We start from the raw sequence: 19,192 nt of genomic DNA on the forward strand, positions 1-19,192 counted from the left end.
CTGGCTTCCTCTTGTAGCTGCTTTGGGGTTTGTCCCATTTATTCACTCCCATAATGTTTTACCACCTAATTTTCTTTATTGTCATATGGGTTTTTGTTAGCAACATCTAGCACTGCATCAGCACCCCTCTGCCTCCATTCTCTCTCTCCATTGCTAGTCCAGGAATCATTGTTCTCTGTTTGGTGATGTTGCCTAGGTCACAAATTGCATCATTTATTAACATTTTTGCATAGCTCACTTCTTTCCCATACCCTCTGCACTGTGTGTGTGTACATCAATGTAGCTGTCACCAAGCACTTATATTTCACTTTTTAAATTAGTATTTTTACTCTTCAGAGTTTCTTTAAGCCATAAAAAGGAGCAGAGAGTTGGCTTTGCAGAGTAACACATTCAGGCATTTCCCCAGGCTTGCAGAAAACCCAGCTGACACAGACCTGAGAGGTATGTCTGTGTTAGGAAGATGTTTACATACTGGGGGCCTGGCAGCAGTGGAGGCAAACATCAGCCATCAGTGTGCCCTGTGTGGCTTGGCTTCTTGTAATCTATACTGTTGTTAGAATGTGTATTTCAGGAGTAAGAAAAACAATTGTATTTTCTTTTATACTCTGTGCTGGAGTCTCTACTGAGACCTCTGAGCCAAGTGCCTCCTCTGGTGTTTTGCACTTATCTTGAAGCTCTTCTGAACTGTCAGTTGTGAACACAGAGAAGTTAGCACCCTCTTTGCTTAAGACCATTTAATCTTAGTTCTAACCTTTCATTGAAGAAAGCACCCCTGAGCCCTGCCACTGCAGGTTCATTTCTGTGGCACTCCTGCATCCCTTGGCTGCTGTGCCATTTCTGCTGACCTGCAGTGGGTACCAGAGCAGTTGCAGAGGGGCCTCCCTCCTCCTTTTCTAGCCACACATTTCTAACATGATCCTCTTAAGCACTGACTTCCCTGCTGCCCTTCTCAGTAGTTTTCACTTGAAAATACTGACTCAGAAAATTCCCTGGTATTCTTGAGCTGATCCACCCTCCATATGTTTATTGTATTAATCCCAAACTCCCGGAAGATAACATCACATCCCATCCCATTCTCTTTCTTACAGACTGCAGGTTTTGGCTCTTCACTGTGAAATAGCACTCACAGCGAGTCAGGTCATCTCTGTGTCTCCAGCCTTTGGCTCATGTTTGCCTCTTGACTGTGAGTTAGCAGAGTTTTGGGTTCCTTGTGTCCCTTGCATGCACTGCTCTCTGCAGGAGCTGCGGCTCAGTCAGTCTGAGCAGTCTCTAAGCCCACACAGTAAATTCTCCACAAACATATGCCCTGAGACCATAAATCCCTTTCTGCAAGAGATACCTTTGCGTTGTTGCCCTTCTCTCCTTGCATTTTAGCAGCCTGCTGACACCCAGAGCCAGGTGAACATGGAACAGGCAGTCCTAGGGGCTAAAAAAGGAGATGGTGAAAGTTTGCAAGGCTCACTCAGGGTGAGGGATGGTGGAAGGGCAAGGCCATTTGTCTCTCTACGTTTGCATTTTGAATCTTCCCTTATCCACATGAGCATGTGAAGAAGGCATCAGTGGCTGCACCTGCTGTCACCTGCCATCACAGGAGGGCAGTTTCCCAGCAGTGCTTCACAAGAGAGAAGTTTGCAGTGAGCAACAGAGGGAGGACTTTGTGGTCATTCTGGAAGGAGAGTACTCAGTACTGAGAGGAGATGCATTGTAGGGTAAATCGGATGCTGGGAGATGGAGCCCTGCTGTGCTGGCAGAGCAGAGGGTAAGTGGTAATGTATCACAGATGAAGGTGTAGAGTGACCTTAATGATGTGGAAATCTTGATATGCCAAGCCTACAGCACATGGTAGCTCTCTGATGTTATTCTTGAGCTCGTGAGGATCCTGTGAGCCACCACACTACTGCTTTGAGCACTGTATTTGCTTTTGTTGGTGTGACAGTTCTCCTTTCTTTCCCATCTCCTTTGAGCTCTGAGGTAGAATTTCCTACAGATTTCTTTGCAAGATCTCTGCATCTGCTTCAACAGAAGCATCAGATCAGCCAAGGGGTGACAGGACCTGAGTCCACACTGGTAGTACCAAACAAAAACTAATATGTAGTTACCCTTGAATGATTAGTTTTCATATCTGCATTCATGCTTTTCCCCTGCATGTGCTTCTCTGCCCACTTCTTTACTGACTGTTGGCAATTTGCATTTGAGTACCTGGCTTGAATATCAGTAGATGTTTTGTGACATTTTGAGGTGCCAAACTAGGACCTGTTCACCTCCTCAAAAATGCATCTGCCTCTTTGCCCTCCTGTGCAGGTCTAGCAGCTGAGAGGAGAGGGATTAGTCTCTCTAGACAGGGCTTTCAGAAACAGACTTTAATTAAAGGTGCAGGATGGAGCTCAGTGATCACCTCTGATTACTGCTGCAAATGCTTTAAGAAGAGAAATTAGAGCAATGGCGTATTAAGAGGTGGATTCTCAGGTATTTATCTCAAGCAGTTCAGTCTTTTTAAAGTGATTTGGCCAGATTCTGCCTCCTGGTGCCTGTGTGCAAACCTAAAATAACTCCAGTGCACCAAAGGTGTTCCAGAGCAGAGCAGTTACTTTGCTGCCTTGGGTAGAGACTGTTTTGAGCTCAGTGCTGCTGGGTGTGTAGCTCTGTGCTTGGAAAGAGGAGAGGGAAACACCCAATTTATTTTAAAGTGGTGAGTGATAATAGAGAAATAGTCTGCTTCATGCTCATGTGACCTTGTTGTTGCCACATTATTTCTCAACTTGTGCTGATGTCTTGGGATGTTGGTTTGGTATTTTCTAGGGCAGTATAATTATTCAAATCCCATGCCTTGCACAGCAGTGCACAGCATGCATCAAGTGAGCTCAGTACCTTAAAGTAATTACAGAAATATCATTACTTGATTGGCAGATAAAAACAGTTTTGAAAGAGAGGTACAAGATGCACTCAGAGAGACCTAAGGAGCCCTTCTGTACTTTCATGATCTCCAGAGTGTCCTGTGCTTTCCAGATGGCTCAGTCAGTAAAATGCAGCAGATATTAAAGGATGTTAAATTTAAAGAAATTGTAATATCATATCTATTGGCCTTGAGTAGTGTCTGGGTATGAGTCATGGACTGATACAGAAACCCCTAAATTCTGATAATGACTGTAAACATCTAAAGACAGAAAGGTGCATTAGGTAGGTAATATTAAAATGTTTCCTTTTTTTGGGTGCTGACTTAACTTGGGCCACCTGTTCCAACATTTTCTGAAGCCTCAGGTTACTGCTGGAGAAACAACGTGTGGGAGATGGCTTGAGCCAACTGAGAAAGCAAGACGAGGGAGGTCACTTGCAGAGCTTGGGCTGTTTTAAAGAGCACAGGAGCCTGGTGTCACAGCACAGCTTCCTGTTCACAAGAGCCTCTTTCAAAGACAAATGTGAAAGGGTTTATCCACTAAACACGGAGCTGGCAGCAGTCCTGAAGCAAGAGCGTGGCGTTGGATTTCCGTAAGAGGAGACTGTGAAATGTCCTCTTTGCCAAACAGGTCTCTGAAAAGGACACAAAGGCAAACTGGTAATTTTTTTCAGGGCTAGAATATCTTATTTTGAGCTTGAACATTTTTTGAAATTTTCATGGGTTTTTTTTTGTTTTGGTTTGGGTTTTGGGGTTTTTCTTTTAATTGTGCATCTATCCATCCTAAAATTTTAATTTTTTAAAATTTTTTTTTTAAATTCTGCATCCATCCTTAATTAGAAGATTGTTCTGTTTTTGTAATGGAACCAAAGTAGAAGATATGTTTTTCAACTGAGGAAGCACTTATAAATTTTACTGTAATGAAGCTGGAGTTCATGAAAGCTTGAGTCTGGCCAAACCCACCTCATCCCATGGGCTTCATGCCCATGAACAGTTTTCCACCACAAAATGCACTGTTGGTATTTGCTTCTGCATCACTGCTCAGAGAAGAATGCCCATGTGAACTGTCCTTTTCTACCTCCATCTCCTTGTAGCTACAAATGCAGCAGTTTGTTTTTCCTGGTAAGACAGAAAAAAAATAGAGGAGTAAAAGCCAGCTTCTCTGGGACAATTCTCTGTTCCTCTAGGGGTGGTGGAGGAAGAGCTGCATCCACTTCTTGTTAGTAGTCACAGGAGTCAGCCTGAGCTGGAGATCAAGAACTTCTACAGTTTTGGAAGATTCCTGGTAGAAATGTTTCTCCACTTGATGTTTTCTGCAGACATTGCAGCCACCTGTCATGACACTTCCATTGCATCTTGCTCTGAGGTTTCTGGCATGAGGAATGACACCTGTGTGACAAATTGTGGAGCAAGGTTGGGTGGCAGCTGGGCATCACCACTGGCCACCACAGTGCCCCCACCCAGCCTCCTGCCTGTGCTCCCTGTGACCTGGAGCGTGCCAAAGCCATCCCTGGCACACATTTATGTGAATTTTGCTGTCCTTTCCACTAACATTAGCTGTGTGGAGCTGCTGCTGCTTCCTGTGCTGCACAGGCACACTGGCAGCCCTGTAAACCTCCTGATCTGGGTTACAGCTGCTTTGCCTCTCCCCATTACCAGCTGTCACATCCAGAGAGAAATAATTCTTTCCATGCAAATACTGAAGCTCTACTTGCCTTCTGCATGAGCCCACCTGTGAGACATGCAAAGTGCCTCAAGCAGCCAGTGCTGTGGGGTCCTGCTGCTGAGGACCACTGTGGCAGCATTTGGCTGTCCTGGGACTCACCTCAGGGATCAGCAGGTTTCCTGCAGGCTGGGAAGCAGGAGGGAGTTTCTGGTTGGCTCTGAGGAGAGAAGGAGTGAGTCTTCCCATGTGGATATTTTGGGGGTTATTAATGCAGTACAGTGACTGCAGGTGTTAAAACCGAGTGGTTTTTCAGCATTTAGGAAGCTCTCTATGAAGATGATCACTGGCTAAATAGAGAAATATCAGGGCTAAATATAAACAGGACTAAAGAGGTTTTTGAAAACTGAGAAAATTTTGAAATAGCTGAAATACATTTTTTTTCTGAGAACTTTGTCATTGAGTTGAGCCAAGGCATAAGCATAATTTTATAAGTGGAGAGAGAGAATGGATGTCTGGACTCAAAGGCATGATCCAAAGGGCTGATGTACTGTCTGTCCAGTTGCCCTCAGAGCTTAGGTGGTGAAAAGAGGTGCTCTGGATGCTGAAACACAAAAACTTTCTACTAATTAAATTTCTGCAATTGTCTGAGCTCTTGGGAAGTGACTCCACTGTGACTCCTGCAGTGTGAAGCATCCTGCAGGAATTCAGATTAGGTCTTTGCATGGAAAAATCCTGATTTACAGACAACTGCTTTTCACAGTATGTACTACTAAATTTTTAACAACTATATTTTAAAAATAAAATTAGTATTTGTATTCTCTCAGGGATGACATTTATCTCATTGCATGCCTACAAATGGAGGACACGGGTTTGGTATGTTTTATAGAAAGGTGATAGGATGAACCTCTACTAATGCTTGGTGAAATTTTATCCTTGTGACTCAGTGGTTTCTCAGGAAGGTGCACATTCTTGATATTGTACCAAAGTAGTCTCAGAGCTCAGGCTGAAGGCTTCGTGTCCAGCAGTCCTGTAATGGTCAGCTGTGCTGAGATCAGTGGGATTACAGGGGTGGGGATTCCTGGAATGAAGATTTTTGTGTTTTACCAGAGTGATTTACATTTTAAGGCTCAACATTAATGGTGATAGGTTTTGAGTATATTTTACATGTGCTCAGTATTTTTATATTTTTCCATTAAACATAACTAAAACAATGAAAAATAATGCCTTTAAAGATATTAATAGGAATCTACTGGTACTATAATGAAGGAGATGCATAAATTCTTTAGGTTTCATAGAATATACAAACAGCCCTGGGAAAACTCAATGTACAATGAAACATTTTGCCTCATGGGTAGTTTATTCAATGCTGTTTGGAAAATGCTGCTTCCATGGCACCATTGAGGTCATCAAATATCCAGCTTTCACTGTGCATCTCCTCTTCTACACCTGGAAATTCTGCTTGTGTTGAAAGAGAAGGCTTTTTTGCAGATGTTAAGATGTCCAGTGATCTGGTGGGAGCATTAGCTACAATGGGATACCTGGAAATGGTGAATTAAGTCTCACTGAACTGGAAAAATTTTGTGCTGTCCGTGATGCAGGTGTCCCAGGGAGTCACCCTGCCCAGCTTTGTGGTGGGCACATGCCTGCTGGGTATTGCAATGCTCTTGTAGTAAGGTTCTGTTTGCTGTTGGATGCCCTGATCTTACCAAATACAAGTCACCCGGATTGTCTGCAAATTTGGCAGAATAGGAAGGAGAGAACCATCACCCAGAAGAGAAAGACACAGTCATCCTGCCCTTGGCCAGAAACATGAGGCTGCTTGGCAGAGCCCAGCCTGGCAACTCCTGGATATGCCCTGCTGATGTAGTGCTGCAATCAAGTATGTTTCGACAGCACAAATTTTTTCTCCATTTATCCATATAGTAAATTCCTTTAAAGAGAATCTTTTCCTTGTGGAATTTGTTGGACAATCTTACATTAGTCCTAGAATGCAAAATTTTGCTCCAAATCAGTGTCTTACAAAGTGTGTCTGGCAGAAAATCTTATCTGATTCTTCGAGAAGTGAATCATGTAGTTATGACTTCATTTCTACAGTTCAGCTGAATAGGAATCCTTAGATAGGCATTTGAGATTGCAGTATCATTTCTGAGGATCAGTGTAGTTTCTGTGTTTTACCAGGGGCTCCCAGTCACTGCCTTACCCACTTTCATCTGTCATAACTCAACCTGCCCCTTCTCTGCATGGGCTTCCCCAGATGGCGTGCAGCGATAGGAGCCGAGCTCTTCATTCTCCACATTTTGCATAGGCGGCTGCTTTTGTCTTTGGAAAAGTTTTGGGGAGAAAAATACTCACCCACAGGTTCAGTACTATAGAAACAGGAAACGAGTGCTTTGTCTCTTTTGATTCTTGTCCAGCATTCTAGTTTTAGCGGCAGGGATCCAAGAATAATCTCAGCTGACCATGCAGCCAAGCCCACCATGATCTCATTGCCAGTGGCCAGTGATGTGTAGGTGGTTGGTTAATCAGAAGGGGGTTGTTTTTGCATGACATTTTTAGAAGATTGTGTAGGTCACCTATCAAGAGAGAGTCCAGACAAAGTACCCAGCATTTTCCCTATAAATGTTCCCACTGCCTGGGGAGTCTTTCCCAAAACTGTGAAAGTTTGGTAAGGGTGGTTTTACCTGTTTATTTTGTCTTTGTGTTTGTACTTCTTTAATCACATGATGCAAGCAATTTTATTTACATTTCTTATTTGCTTAAATTTATTTCCTCAAGTTTCTGATTTGTTTATTCCTTTCTTATTCTGTTTAAGTCAGCAGACCTCAGTTAACAGAAAAGACCAGCTAAACTGGTCAGCTGAAAATCTAGTCATAAAAAGGAAAATCTATTCCCTTTGAAATCAAAAATGAAGGAAAATGTGATATTTTGTTTAGTATTTTCATTCTTGAGATTTTTAATGGAATTAAGCTAGATGAAACTCTAAATTTTTCAGATTGTGGAAGATTGGTAGATTTTTTGTCAGATCCCAGTGGATGGACCATGATGGACCCCATCTCTTCTCTTGAATTTTATCTACTTCTTATTAAAATTTCTTAAACATTAATTGAGCTTGAGAGAGGAAGGGAGAAAAGGTAGAGTTACAAAGGCTCTGAAACCTTTACTTTTGGATATGTATGCTACAGGTGAGACATCCATGCCCTGTCATTGCTCCCATCAAAAATTTTTGAGAACTGAAGCACCCTCAGAGTGTTACCTTGTTTATGTGGGTCCCTCATGTTCGAGTCTGAGTCTCCTGGGTCTCCTGAACAACTATTCCTGTGCCTAGTGCATGTGGAAGCTGACATGTAGCCATTATTGCTTGCCCCGTCCCAGAGAGATAGCCCTCTGTTTTTGCCTTGTATTAATTTGCAAATGCCTTACGATGACAGAAACCACAGAAAATAAAAAAAAAAAGAAGTGCCCATATGCCTAAGAACCCTCTTATTTCCCCAAGCTGGGCCTCCATAGCACATGAGAACAGTCAGCAACCTGTTGAGCTCCCACAGCTGAATTTTTCTGGTTTTTTTTCTGTTTCAGAGAGCTGGGCAAGTCTACATCACCCCATATACCAATAACTTTCAGCTGATACACAGCTGTTTTGAAAGCTTGTCTGTAAACATAACTATTGTCTTTCTTTCATTGTTCCCTTCTCTTTTTTCCGCACAAGATAGCAAACCTGAACCCCATCCAGCAGGAAGTGTCCCTGTGGTTTCACTGTGGGTCACAGCAAGGAGCAGAGCATATCTCCAGGAAAAAGCAACATGGGAATTTGGAGACATTTAGAGAAATAAACCTGATGGATTTCTTTTTGCTGATGCTGTTTTGAAAGGATACCTTTGAGGTTACTAATATGCAGTATGAGTGCAAACAGTGAGGAAGAGAAGCAATTTCCTTAGCACCATTCCCAGTTTTCATCCCACCTCACCCTTGCCATCCTCAAAACAGTTTTCATCTATTCCTGCTTTGAAATTGCAAAGAGAGAGATTTGAATAGAGCTCTGGCTTGCCTGGGGAAGTTCTTGCTTTAATCAGACACCATGAGTAAAAATGTTTGCAGGGGTTGTGTAGCTGTGAGGAGAATGGAGGCTTTTATGGTGACCCATGGGTTGTCCCCCCGCAGCACAGCCAGGCACCCCACACAGGGGCTGTCCTGTTTAAAGTGGGGTAAGTGACGTAAAAGCATCTCTGGGTAAACACATTGCTCTTATGTCCTCTGTACAAAATGTATCATTTACTTGAGGACCATGGCCTGAATGGAGATTTAACGCTGGAGCATCCCATGACTGCAGTTGTTGCTCCAGTGCTTTCATGGATTTTTCCTGGAGGCCCAGGAAAAGCCCTTTGGCTGTGGGGACAGCAGTGCTCCCTGTGCCTGGGCTTCACACACCTCAATGCTGCTGGCATCTCTGCCTGCCCAGCAGTGCCCACCAAGCCACTGCTGCCACCACTGCAGCACACTGTGAGATGGGGCTGCAAGCCATGAGAGTCTGCTGGGAAACTCTTTTGGCTAATAACATTTAGCTCTGCATTTAATTAGAATTAAAATGTGAATGATATTAAACCCCTCTTCCTTTAAAGCTCAGAGAAAATTATTGCAGTAATTAGGCAATAGTTTTGATTATATATGAAACAAGATCAAGCTTTATGGGAGGTGCTGGAGGCCCCAGCAAGTCAGTCTATGAATTTATCTGGTGTAGTGATCTGAAGCAGAGTTTTTCAGCTGAACAGGTCAGATGAGTGTTGTAAGGTGCACAGTTTCCGTGGACATTAGCATTAAATGGAAATCCTTGTCTTCAATGGGAGTCTGGAACCTCCATTGTCGCTGGCAGCTGGTTATGGAGAAGCAGTGGAGTGGGCTCCTTGCCTGTGCACCCATCAGGGTGTGGCTGGGACAAGGGCAAGGCTCTGGAGCTGTGCACCCCACCAGGGCTGCCATGGTCTAGAGTAGGGCAGGACTCCTGGGCTGTGCACCTCACTGGGAGCAGGGCAGGGCTCCTGGGCCGTGCACCTCACTGGGAGCAGGGCAGGGCTCCTGGACTGTGCATCCCACCGAGGGCTGGCATGGCCTAGAGCAGGGCATGGCTCCTGGGCTCTGCACCCCGCCAGGGCTAGAGTGGCCCAGAGCAGGGCAGGGCTCTGGGGCTGTGCACCCCACATGGTCTGGTGTGGCCCAGAGTGGGACAGAGCTCCTAGGCTGTGCACCTCACCAGGGCTGGCATGGCCTGGAGCAGGGCAGGGCTCTGGAGCTGTGTTGTCATATATTGCAAGAGTTCTATTATCATTACACTGCAAGGGTTTCATATTGCTAGAGTTTTGTATCTCCTTGACGTTTCCTGTAGGCAGCTCCTCCAGGCACTGACTCTTCCTCATGCTCACAGCAGCCAATGGACTCCAGTTCCCACCAATCCACTCTTTTATAACACTCTTCTTGTTGGCTACAGGCGTGGCCTGTTAACATCAGGCCTGCTCCTAATCTTTAGTAATTGGTTCAGCTGCAACTCTTTAGGGGATAAGATTACATTCTGTACCACCTTCATTTACCCATACTGTACCCCCCTACAGAGCTGTGCACCCCACTGGGGCTGGCATGGCCCAGGGCAGGGCTCTGGGGCTGTGCATCCCACAGGGCTGGCATGGCCTGGAGCAGGGCAGGATGCACAGGTGGGGAGCTGGCCCTGCTGCCAAGCACAGCTGGGCAGGGGAGTCTGGCCAGTCCTTGCTAACAAGGAAAACCAGCTGAGGAACAGGGAGGTGTGCAGAGGCCAGAAGGAAAATTGGTTTGCATTTTAGTTAAAAGGGAAATCTCCTCTTTAGTTAGTCTGTAAGGAGCTGGTTGTTAGCATGCTCATGTTATCTTTCCACATATCATACTTCCCTCTAAGTGTCCCAAATCCCTTCTACTTGTGCTTTCTGCTCAGGACAGGGATTTGCTTCCTCGTTCAACCTGTTGCTCCTGCATCCCTGTCAGCATCCCTTGCCTACATCTCACCCCCTACAGAAGTTATAGCCCATGGGCACCAGGTACCTGAAGAACAAGAAGTGATTCTGTGGGAGGGTGTTCAAGGAAATGAGGTGCATCTTCAGCCTTGCTACAGTTAGAAGTCAAGAAGGCTTATTTCTGTCAGCAGATCCAACTTGCTTTACCTCCTACCCTCCGGAAATGTTCCCCCAGACTAGTGTTATCAACCCAATTAACATTTCAAAATTCTCAGCTTGCAGGTGCTGGTTTCAGAACAGCAATCTTGTACAATGTTGAGCAATCCAGTTGGCATCAAGTTGTTCAAGTTGCAGACTCAAATATGTTCTTTTTCTTTTCAGTATTGTGTACAAAGTAAATAATCCAGAGCAGCACAGGCTACATTAAAGATAATGATGCTGAAATTGGTTTGTTTTTTTCTCTTATGCACATCGGGAATTCACAGTTGCTTTATGCACAATTTATCCTCCCACAATTTGGGTATTTTTAGCTGTTTGATTTAGTTGGTTCAGCTGCAGCTGCTGCCAAGGGAGCTGTGGGGTGAGAGCCCCAAGTGCCACTGCCCACTCTCCCCAGGTGTCCCAGATATTCATCTTCTTTGCAAAAAGAAGTACATTAAGGTTTGACTTGAAATTAAGAGTGCCTGCAGGTTGTGAGCAGAAGAGGTGGCTTTGCCTGGAAGTGTCAGAACACACTTGTTGTGACCATTGCTTGCAATGATTCTGACATCCTTTCACAAGTGGAGATGTGGCTGATGCTGCCATGGGCAGTGCAGTGGCAAGGCACAGCCTGGCACAGCCATCACCCAGGTGCATACCCCGTGGCCTAGGTGGTCTGGGACAGACCCTGGGGTGCTCTGAGTTGCTGCAGTGGCAGCAGGAAGGTGCTGGAGGTAATGTGGTTAATGCTGGTTTAAGGGGAGCTGGTCACTGGCACAGTTACACATTGGCCCTCTCTCTGCCACTGTGGACTTGTCTTGTCTTCCATCAGTCTGCCAGTCTTGCTGTCAGACACCTTCTTTTCCCCTAAAGACATGTCTTACCCAGGACTTCCCCCTTTCTTGCAGCCCAGTCAGGACCTGCCAAGGTACTTGCATACACCATGTACCTCAGCTGCCTCCTGTTTTACCTCTCCTTGAAACCTAAATACCCCTGTAACACATCTTTGTATTCCCTTTTCCTGTGAGTGCTCCAAACCTTCTTTCCTCCAAATGATGCTGGGCAACATTGGCCAATGTTTCAAAACAGAGCATCTGCTGAAGGGCGGCTGCAGGTGCTCATCCTTCCTGGAAAATGGGAGATGTTGAGGTACAGATTCAGACACCTGATTTTAGAAAACCTTTTCCACCATTACAGCTCAGGAGTGCTGTCCATGGGGCATGTTTCTAGTGCTTGCCCTGCTCATCCCTCATGTTTTGCTTTCTGCTCTTTAGACTTTTCAAGCCTGCACCATTTCCTGGGCAGACTGTTCTTGTCTGGGGCTGCAGGGTTGGGAGTGAAGCTCTGTGTGAGTGCACTGGCAGTGACTCTGGGAATTAGGCTCTAGGCCAGATTTTGGCAGGGAGTGAAGCCCACTGAAGTCCATGGGTATCTTCTTGTTGGTGTAATGGGCTTGGGAGCAGACCTGGACTTTGACATTCTTCACAGCAGCAGTTCCATCATGAACCTTTGGCATTGTGTGAATAATAGATAGTTATTTCTATATATTGTTTCCAAAGCCCACAACTTGTGTTGGCAGTCAGTGCTCCTAAATGCAGGGAGCTGACTGGCAGCCTGAAACAAAGGGACAAAATCAATAACATAAGCTTAATGTGGCTAAGGACAGTCTCCATGTGGTTGCACCCAACTTGCTGTATTGACAGAATTGCCTATCAGCAGTGTTTCCCATTCCAGGAAAGGGGAGGCTTTGACAGAATTCATTAGTGAGTGTCTAAGAAATAATATGATATTACACACAATATGTTACGTTTTTTTACAGCAAGTGATGGAGTCTATTTCTCACGGATGTTACTTTTCTGTTACCGTACCATTCAAGATCACTTTTCTCTAGCAAAAGAGGCCTTTGGACTTTGAGCTGTTCCAGCTACAAAACAGAGACTCTTTAGGGACACAGAGAGGATATTTACCACTGGACATTGTGGTTGTCTTTTGGACAGCTAAGACCAAAACCATCACCTGCTTCTTTTTCCAGGGTGCCCTGAGGGGATACTAGAACTTGGCTCATATTCACTTTCTAAACCCTTCCTCAGTGAGGCTGCTTGATAACTGGGAAAACCCTGAGATGAGAGATCTTTAAATCCACAAGTATGCCCATTTTCCTTTTCCTTTCTGGTCATGTCTTCCTGGTGTTTCAGCAAGGAATCTTGCTTAGTTTTCTGTGCAGTTTATTTTCTTTCAGGGTATTTTCTTTGCGTTATAAGCTGCTGAACTTTCTGTAACACAGAAGATATTTTAAGGAATTTATCCTATGGGTGTTCATAGAGTTCTTATTTCTACCCATGGATGTGAAGCTTTGTAATGCCTGCAGCAGTGGTTTGGAAGGGACAATATTAGCATTTAAATATTTTAGGCATTTTAAATCTGCTCCCATGGTGGTGGAAGCACAATGCAAGGAAAGGAGTCAGCTCTGCAATGGTAGCAGAATCTGAGGCAAACTAAATCTGAGGGCAGGACTGTGCACTCTGTCTCACTTTTATTGACACATGTTGATGTTTTACTGCTGTTTGCTCAGTGGGAAGTGTGGTTTGGGTGCCAGCCCTGCTCAGACAGGCAAGCATTGCCTGCAGTGTTCATTCCTGTGAGCTGCTGCTACTGATGTGCTGCTGCCATCCAGGCTGTGGAGAGGGCACTAAAAGCATAACATCCTCATCAGAAATTCCAGGTTTAGTGCTGGGCTAGGTGTGAATCAACTCCTGTATGTAAAGACATGGCTGGAAGCAATGAGGATGCAGCTTTGGTCATTCCAAGGACCTGTTACCAAGCAGTGGCTGCTACCCATGGCCACAGCTACTTCTTATGGTTTGGGAAGAGCAAGAGGTTATTTGAACCTGTGGATTGCTGGCCAAGGATTTTGCATGGCTGTTGTAAAAACTGGCATCTGCTATTTCCAGATGTGTTATAAAGCAAAATTAGAATGAGTTTGAGTCAGTATATCTGTGAAAGAAAACTCTGATGCTAAAGTATAAAGTATGCAGCTTTCAAAAATGGTACTAAGACCATTGTATGTAATAAGCTAAAAATAGTGTTAATTATTTTATTTCTGCAAACTTAAAAAAGAAACAAAAGAGCCTTTCTGGCCAGGTGCTGCCATTGCCAAATATGCATTTCAGTTAAACTTTGCTGTGTTTACATTTCTAGATAATAAAATTCTTTGGTTTATGGACTGCCAGAGGATAGAAAGCTGAGATTAAAGTATCAGATTTGATAAGGTTTGTTGTAAAGTAAAGGTAATAATGAAACAATGCCTATTTAGTCAATTTTCTAGTTATTAATATGTTTTAGAGAGCATCAAGCTTTCATCAGCCTTTCTTGTCTTCTCTTTTCTTTGTAATGCATCAGGGTATGTGTTTGCTATTAGATCTTTTCATTAATTTGATGAAGGGTGAAGATGAGTAATTCTAGTTTTAAGTCTCCTCTTCAGCAATGAGAGTGACTCAGAAGACAACAATCTGCTTTGATTTCCACCTTGTGGAGAGCGAGCACTTTTGTGGAAATTATACATAGAATAATATTGCCAGAATAAAAATTGAGTGTGCAGGGACCACATTTGTAATGAACACATTTCTGGTGTGGCCACCAGGCTGTCCAGAATCCTCTTTGTTCATTCATGGGTCTGTGAGACAGTAAGAGTCTTATTTTAATGTTTCCACCTTGTTTTTGATAAACTTGGCTGCAACAGCTCTTAAAAGAACCTTTCATGATTTCTTAAGGATATTTGTCTTGCTTTTGTTGTTACCCAGTGTCTCAAAATTTTATCATCTGTACCCACTACTTCACAGTGTACATGTTAAATGCTATTATCCCTATTTTATGGAAGAGAAACTTGAGGACCAAGTGACAAAAGCCATTGGGATAGGGATTTAGGAGCCAAGCTAACAGAGGATTGGGTGAATCCTTTTTCATTCTTTGGTCTGTCCTGTGTTTCCCTTTCCTCAGGCTATCTGGGTGGCTGGGGCTGCTAAGATCCAGGCTGTCTGCTCAAATCACTCTTAGCAGGATGCCTGCACATCCCATCTGCCAGCATGATCTGAGTGTTTAGAGCTCCTTCAGGAAGACTCCTGCACCCAGCAGGTTTGCTGAAGCCCCCACATGATGGCTGTGAGAACTGGTGACAGCTAAGCCTGGGGAATGTGTGTGCACTCATCTCTTCCAAGATCTGCTCCAAAGAGCAAAGTGCAGCCAGAATTTTCCAGTGTAACAACTTGAAGGTTCTTTCACACCCCTGACTGAAACCATCTTGCACCTGCCATAAACATGATAGGGACTTCTTATGGCTGTATCATGAGACCTTTGGAATCTCAGATGGTTTGAGCCTTTTTAGCAGTTTGGTAGCTGCATATGGTGGGCATCTCAAACACTGAAGGCCATGAAGTATGGCCACTCCACAAAACAGTACTTCCTAATGATAATTCTCTGGCATTTCTGGCAGGAAACCTTTTAAACATTCATGGAGTATTTCAATTATAAATCTCAAAACACATATGTTATGGGTATTTAGGGCTTAAATAATTTCCCAAAAAAGACCAAAAAAAATTTCCACTTTCTTTATTGCAGTTGTTCCCCACCTCAAAGCCAATGTTGTCTGCTGAAAGGAGAATAGATACTAATTTGGTCTCATAAAACCACAGATTGTTTCAACTTTCCTTGAGTTTCTGAATGAATAGCTGATCAGATCCTGTGATGCTGCTCTCAGCCTAACTGAGATATGAAAGAGGCACTTGTCCAGCCAGTTCTATGGCTGTGCCATTCTTTTGTTGCCTATAGTACACATGCTCTGCTCCTTTTTTACTCTCCTTTTAATTTAATGCTCTGCAACAGGGTTGCACAAAGCTGAGTTGGCTTTTAAAACACAACTTCATTTTGCAGCTATATGGCTGTGCCCAGTTTTCTTTTGTGCTGCCCATGGAACAAGGAGGCTGTGTGGTATCTGACACCAGGCTTTTTTCCAGTGATTTATTAACTGTGTCAGAATAGCTGTTGTGAATGCTGGGAAGCTCTTGCATATTGTGACAGTTGATATTGATTATGACAGTTTGTAGACTCTACTGCATTGTCAGACAGTGGATCTTATTTTGTCTTCTTACTATACATACCATGGGCTATAGATCATAGTGTTTTCTTTAAAAAAGGACCCATTGTCCAGCATTCTGGCTGGTATGAGGGAACTTCTGTAGCATATTGTGCAACAAATAGCAAAATAGTTCAGGCACCCTATGGGACAAACAGGCAAATGTCAATTGCTTTAGGGAAAAAAAAAGTGAATAGTTTGTTCTGGCCTTTCAGGGGAATGAGCTGTGCAAATGATAGACATGGGTAAACTAGTCTGAGGATGTCATTTATGAAAATACTGGAAATCCTGCATTGTCTGTTGACCAGAAATCCACAGAGGATTTTGGCTACCAATAATTTGTAAAGGCTGCTTTGGGTCTTGATGGAAACTGATACTACAGATTTCTAGAATGAGTCCGAGGAAGAGAAGAAAGAGATTTTTGCAAACTTGGGAGAAAATGAAAGCTGGTATGTGAGCTTCTGTGATGGGCACATAGAATCATAGAATTGTTTATTTTGGAAAGGGCCTCTAAGATCATTGAGTCCAGCCATTAACCCAGCCTTGCCAAGCCCACCATTTAACCATGTCCCTAAGGGCCACATCCACACATCTTTTAAACACCTCCAGGAATGATGACTCCACCACTTCCCTGGGCTGCCTGTTCCAATGCCTGAGCACCCTTTTGGTGCAGAAATTCTTCCTCATACTTAATCTAAGCCTCCCCTGGAGCAACCTGAGGTCTTTTCCTGTTGTTTTGTCACTTGTTACCTGGGAGAAGTGAAACAGATCACTCCAGACAATGTCCACTCCTGGTGGATTGGTTTTAGCCAGGCAGTAGTTAAAGTAGCACACAGAAGAGATTTTTCTATTTGCATAAAAGCTGCTTCAGTGGGGAAGGAGTCAACAGCTGAGCTTTCATAGACAACCTGATAGGAGGAAACAGTCAAAAGCCATTTTGTTAATTAGGCTGCTGTGATTTACTATATTGCTGCTATAAAATTGGAGGAAAAATCTTCCAACAATACATTTCTTTTTAAAACAAAACCATACTTGAGATGGAGCGGTGACAGTGAGTAGGAAAGAAAAAATTTGGATTTCTTCTGTTCTATTCCTGCATGACCATAATAGGTCATAAAGTTACACTTGGAGATAACAAACATTAGCAAAATGACATTTAGCAGTCTATGCTGTTAAACTTTTGATCTCACACTGATGGATTTAAACACAGTTCCTGATGCAATTTACACTGATGTGATTCAAAATCCATTTCTTCTCGTACCATGTGGTTTAATTGAAATAAAGCTTAATGGCAGGTTACTTGTGCATTATTATCACTGAGTTACATCAGACCAAGGCTGTGACACTGAGCTGTGGCCTAAGGAAACTGGGCTCAGGTCTTGACCCCACTCTGGGGCTCATATTGGCCACTCAAAGCAATTCATCTCTCTCATGAGACAAATTCATGCCCATTTCAGGTTGTTTGTTTACACTGTGACATCTTTCAGAAGGAACATTTCCTACCGGAAGCCACTCTTGATCTCATCTGGGATTTCTAGATGCTGCTCTAATGCTAACCACATTTTCTGTAATGCAATCTGTATTTTAATGAGTCCCTAATGTTAGCAAGGAGACACATTTAAAGTAAGTGATTTGATTTAGTGATGATGCAACTTCCCATTCCACATATGCATTGAAGTTAGATTAAATTTAGCACTCTCACTGTGTCATAATTATTTTCCATAATGCCAGAATAATCTAGAATTTGTACATTTACAGTGCTGCTGTAAGCCTCAGGGTGTGCTGAAATTTTACAGTGGCAATTCTCAGTCCAGTGTCAGGTATTAGTGCTATATTTTTATAATTATGGGTTTTATTGCAGAACAGGCACAGCAGTATCAGAAATGCCTTAAAGGAAGAATAAAATGGAAGAGTTTTTAAATGTCTACTTTTCACTACAGGCATATTTAATTTAAATTTTTTTCTAATATTCATAAAATATTTTTAAGAAGTTACATGTGAGAAATGAAAAAGTTCCAGCACTCAGATGTGAAGACTTGTTTCCTTAAATGACTTATCTGAAGCTCTGGTCACAATTCTCTGTCTGTGCAGAGTTCTGGCTGCTTAAGCCTGAGACCACACCTGAAGAAGATAATTTTGGTATTGTGCTGTGAAAAGCAGCAGCTTCCCAGCACCAATTACAGACTAGCGGTCACTGTCAGGGGAGTCACCTTCCTCTTGGTTTCCCTTGGCCATCATAGGGCCCTCAGACTGTTTCCACACTAACCCTTGCTAGTTATTTGCCTGGCATCTTCTCCAGGTGTTCTTGCCTCTTTGAGATGTCTTGGGTCCTTTGAGTTACAATTCTTAAGAAATTTTATTTTGTTTTCCTGATAAAAGGCAATGGTAATAACTTCAGAAGGTGGATACATTTCCCTCTGTCATCCTGGTGCCCAGAACTGAGTGTCTTGCAGGTCTGTTTCATTTTCAGGAGGCTGTGGGAGCCCCCCTGTCCATAGGTTGAGGCCTGCTCTCTGACATGGCTGTTATTTTCTCCCTTCCCTTCAGATGGAGTTCACAGTGTCACTGCAGTCTGCACCCTGCGTGTCACCATCATCACGGACGACATGCTCACCAACAGCATCACAGTGCGCCTGGAGAACATGTCCCAGGAGAGGTTCCTTTCTCCCCTCCTGTCCCTCTTTGTGGAGGGGGTGGCAACCGTGCTCTCCACCGCCAAGGACGGCATCTTTGTTTTCAACATCCAAAACGACACGGACGTCAGCTCCAACATCCTGAACGTCACCTTCTCAGCCTTGCTCCCTGGTGGCATTCGAAACAAGTTCTTCCCCTCTGAGGACCTGCAGGAGCAGATCTACCTCAACAGGACGCTGCTGACGCTGATTTCCACGCAGAGGGTGCTGCCTTTCGATGACAACATCTGCTTGCGTGAGCCCTGCGAGAACTACATGAAGTGCGTCTCCGTGCTGAAGTTCGACAGCTCGGCGCCGTTCATCAGCTCCAACACGGTCCTGTTCCGCCCCATCCACCCCATCAACGGGCTGCGCTGCCGCTGCCCGCCGGGCTTCACCGGCGACTACTGCGAGACAGAAATCGACCTGTGCTACTCCAACCCCTGCGGGAGCAACGGGCTGTGCCGCAGCCGCGAGGGCGGCTACACCTGCGAGTGCCACGAGGACTACACCGGTATGTGCTTGTCTTATCTGGGGCCCGTGATTTATGTGTTGGACCAGCAGCCAGGCCAGCTCTGTGGCAAGCTGAAATTGCTGGCATTCTTAGGCAAAGGGAGGGAAACTGCTGGCGCTGCCTTCTAGTCAGAAAAAGGTTTGTGG

At 44.1% G+C, this 19,192-nt stretch overlaps 1 protein-coding gene across 6 annotated transcripts in view; it reads left to right on the top strand.

Annotated features, from left to right (window-relative positions):
- CELSR1 (cadherin EGF LAG seven-pass G-type receptor 1) overlaps positions 1-19,192 on the top strand; it is a 165,797-nt gene that overhangs the window by 50,419 nt on the left and 96,186 nt on the right. For all 6 annotated transcript variants that reach the window (XM_074540016.1, XM_014275957.3, XM_026790278.2 and 3 more), the window contains exon 2: positions 18,408-19,046. In XM_074540016.1, the coding sequence (XP_074396117.1) occupies positions 18,408-19,046 (639 nt within the window). The remainder of the gene's footprint in view (positions 1-18,407; positions 19,047-19,192) is intronic.

The sequence above is a fragment of the Zonotrichia albicollis genome, chromosome 4 (assembly GCF_047830755.1).
Source record: "Zonotrichia albicollis isolate bZonAlb1 chromosome 4, bZonAlb1.hap1, whole genome shotgun sequence".
In the NCBI taxonomy this organism is placed as follows: domain Eukaryota; kingdom Metazoa; phylum Chordata; class Aves; order Passeriformes; family Passerellidae; genus Zonotrichia; species Zonotrichia albicollis.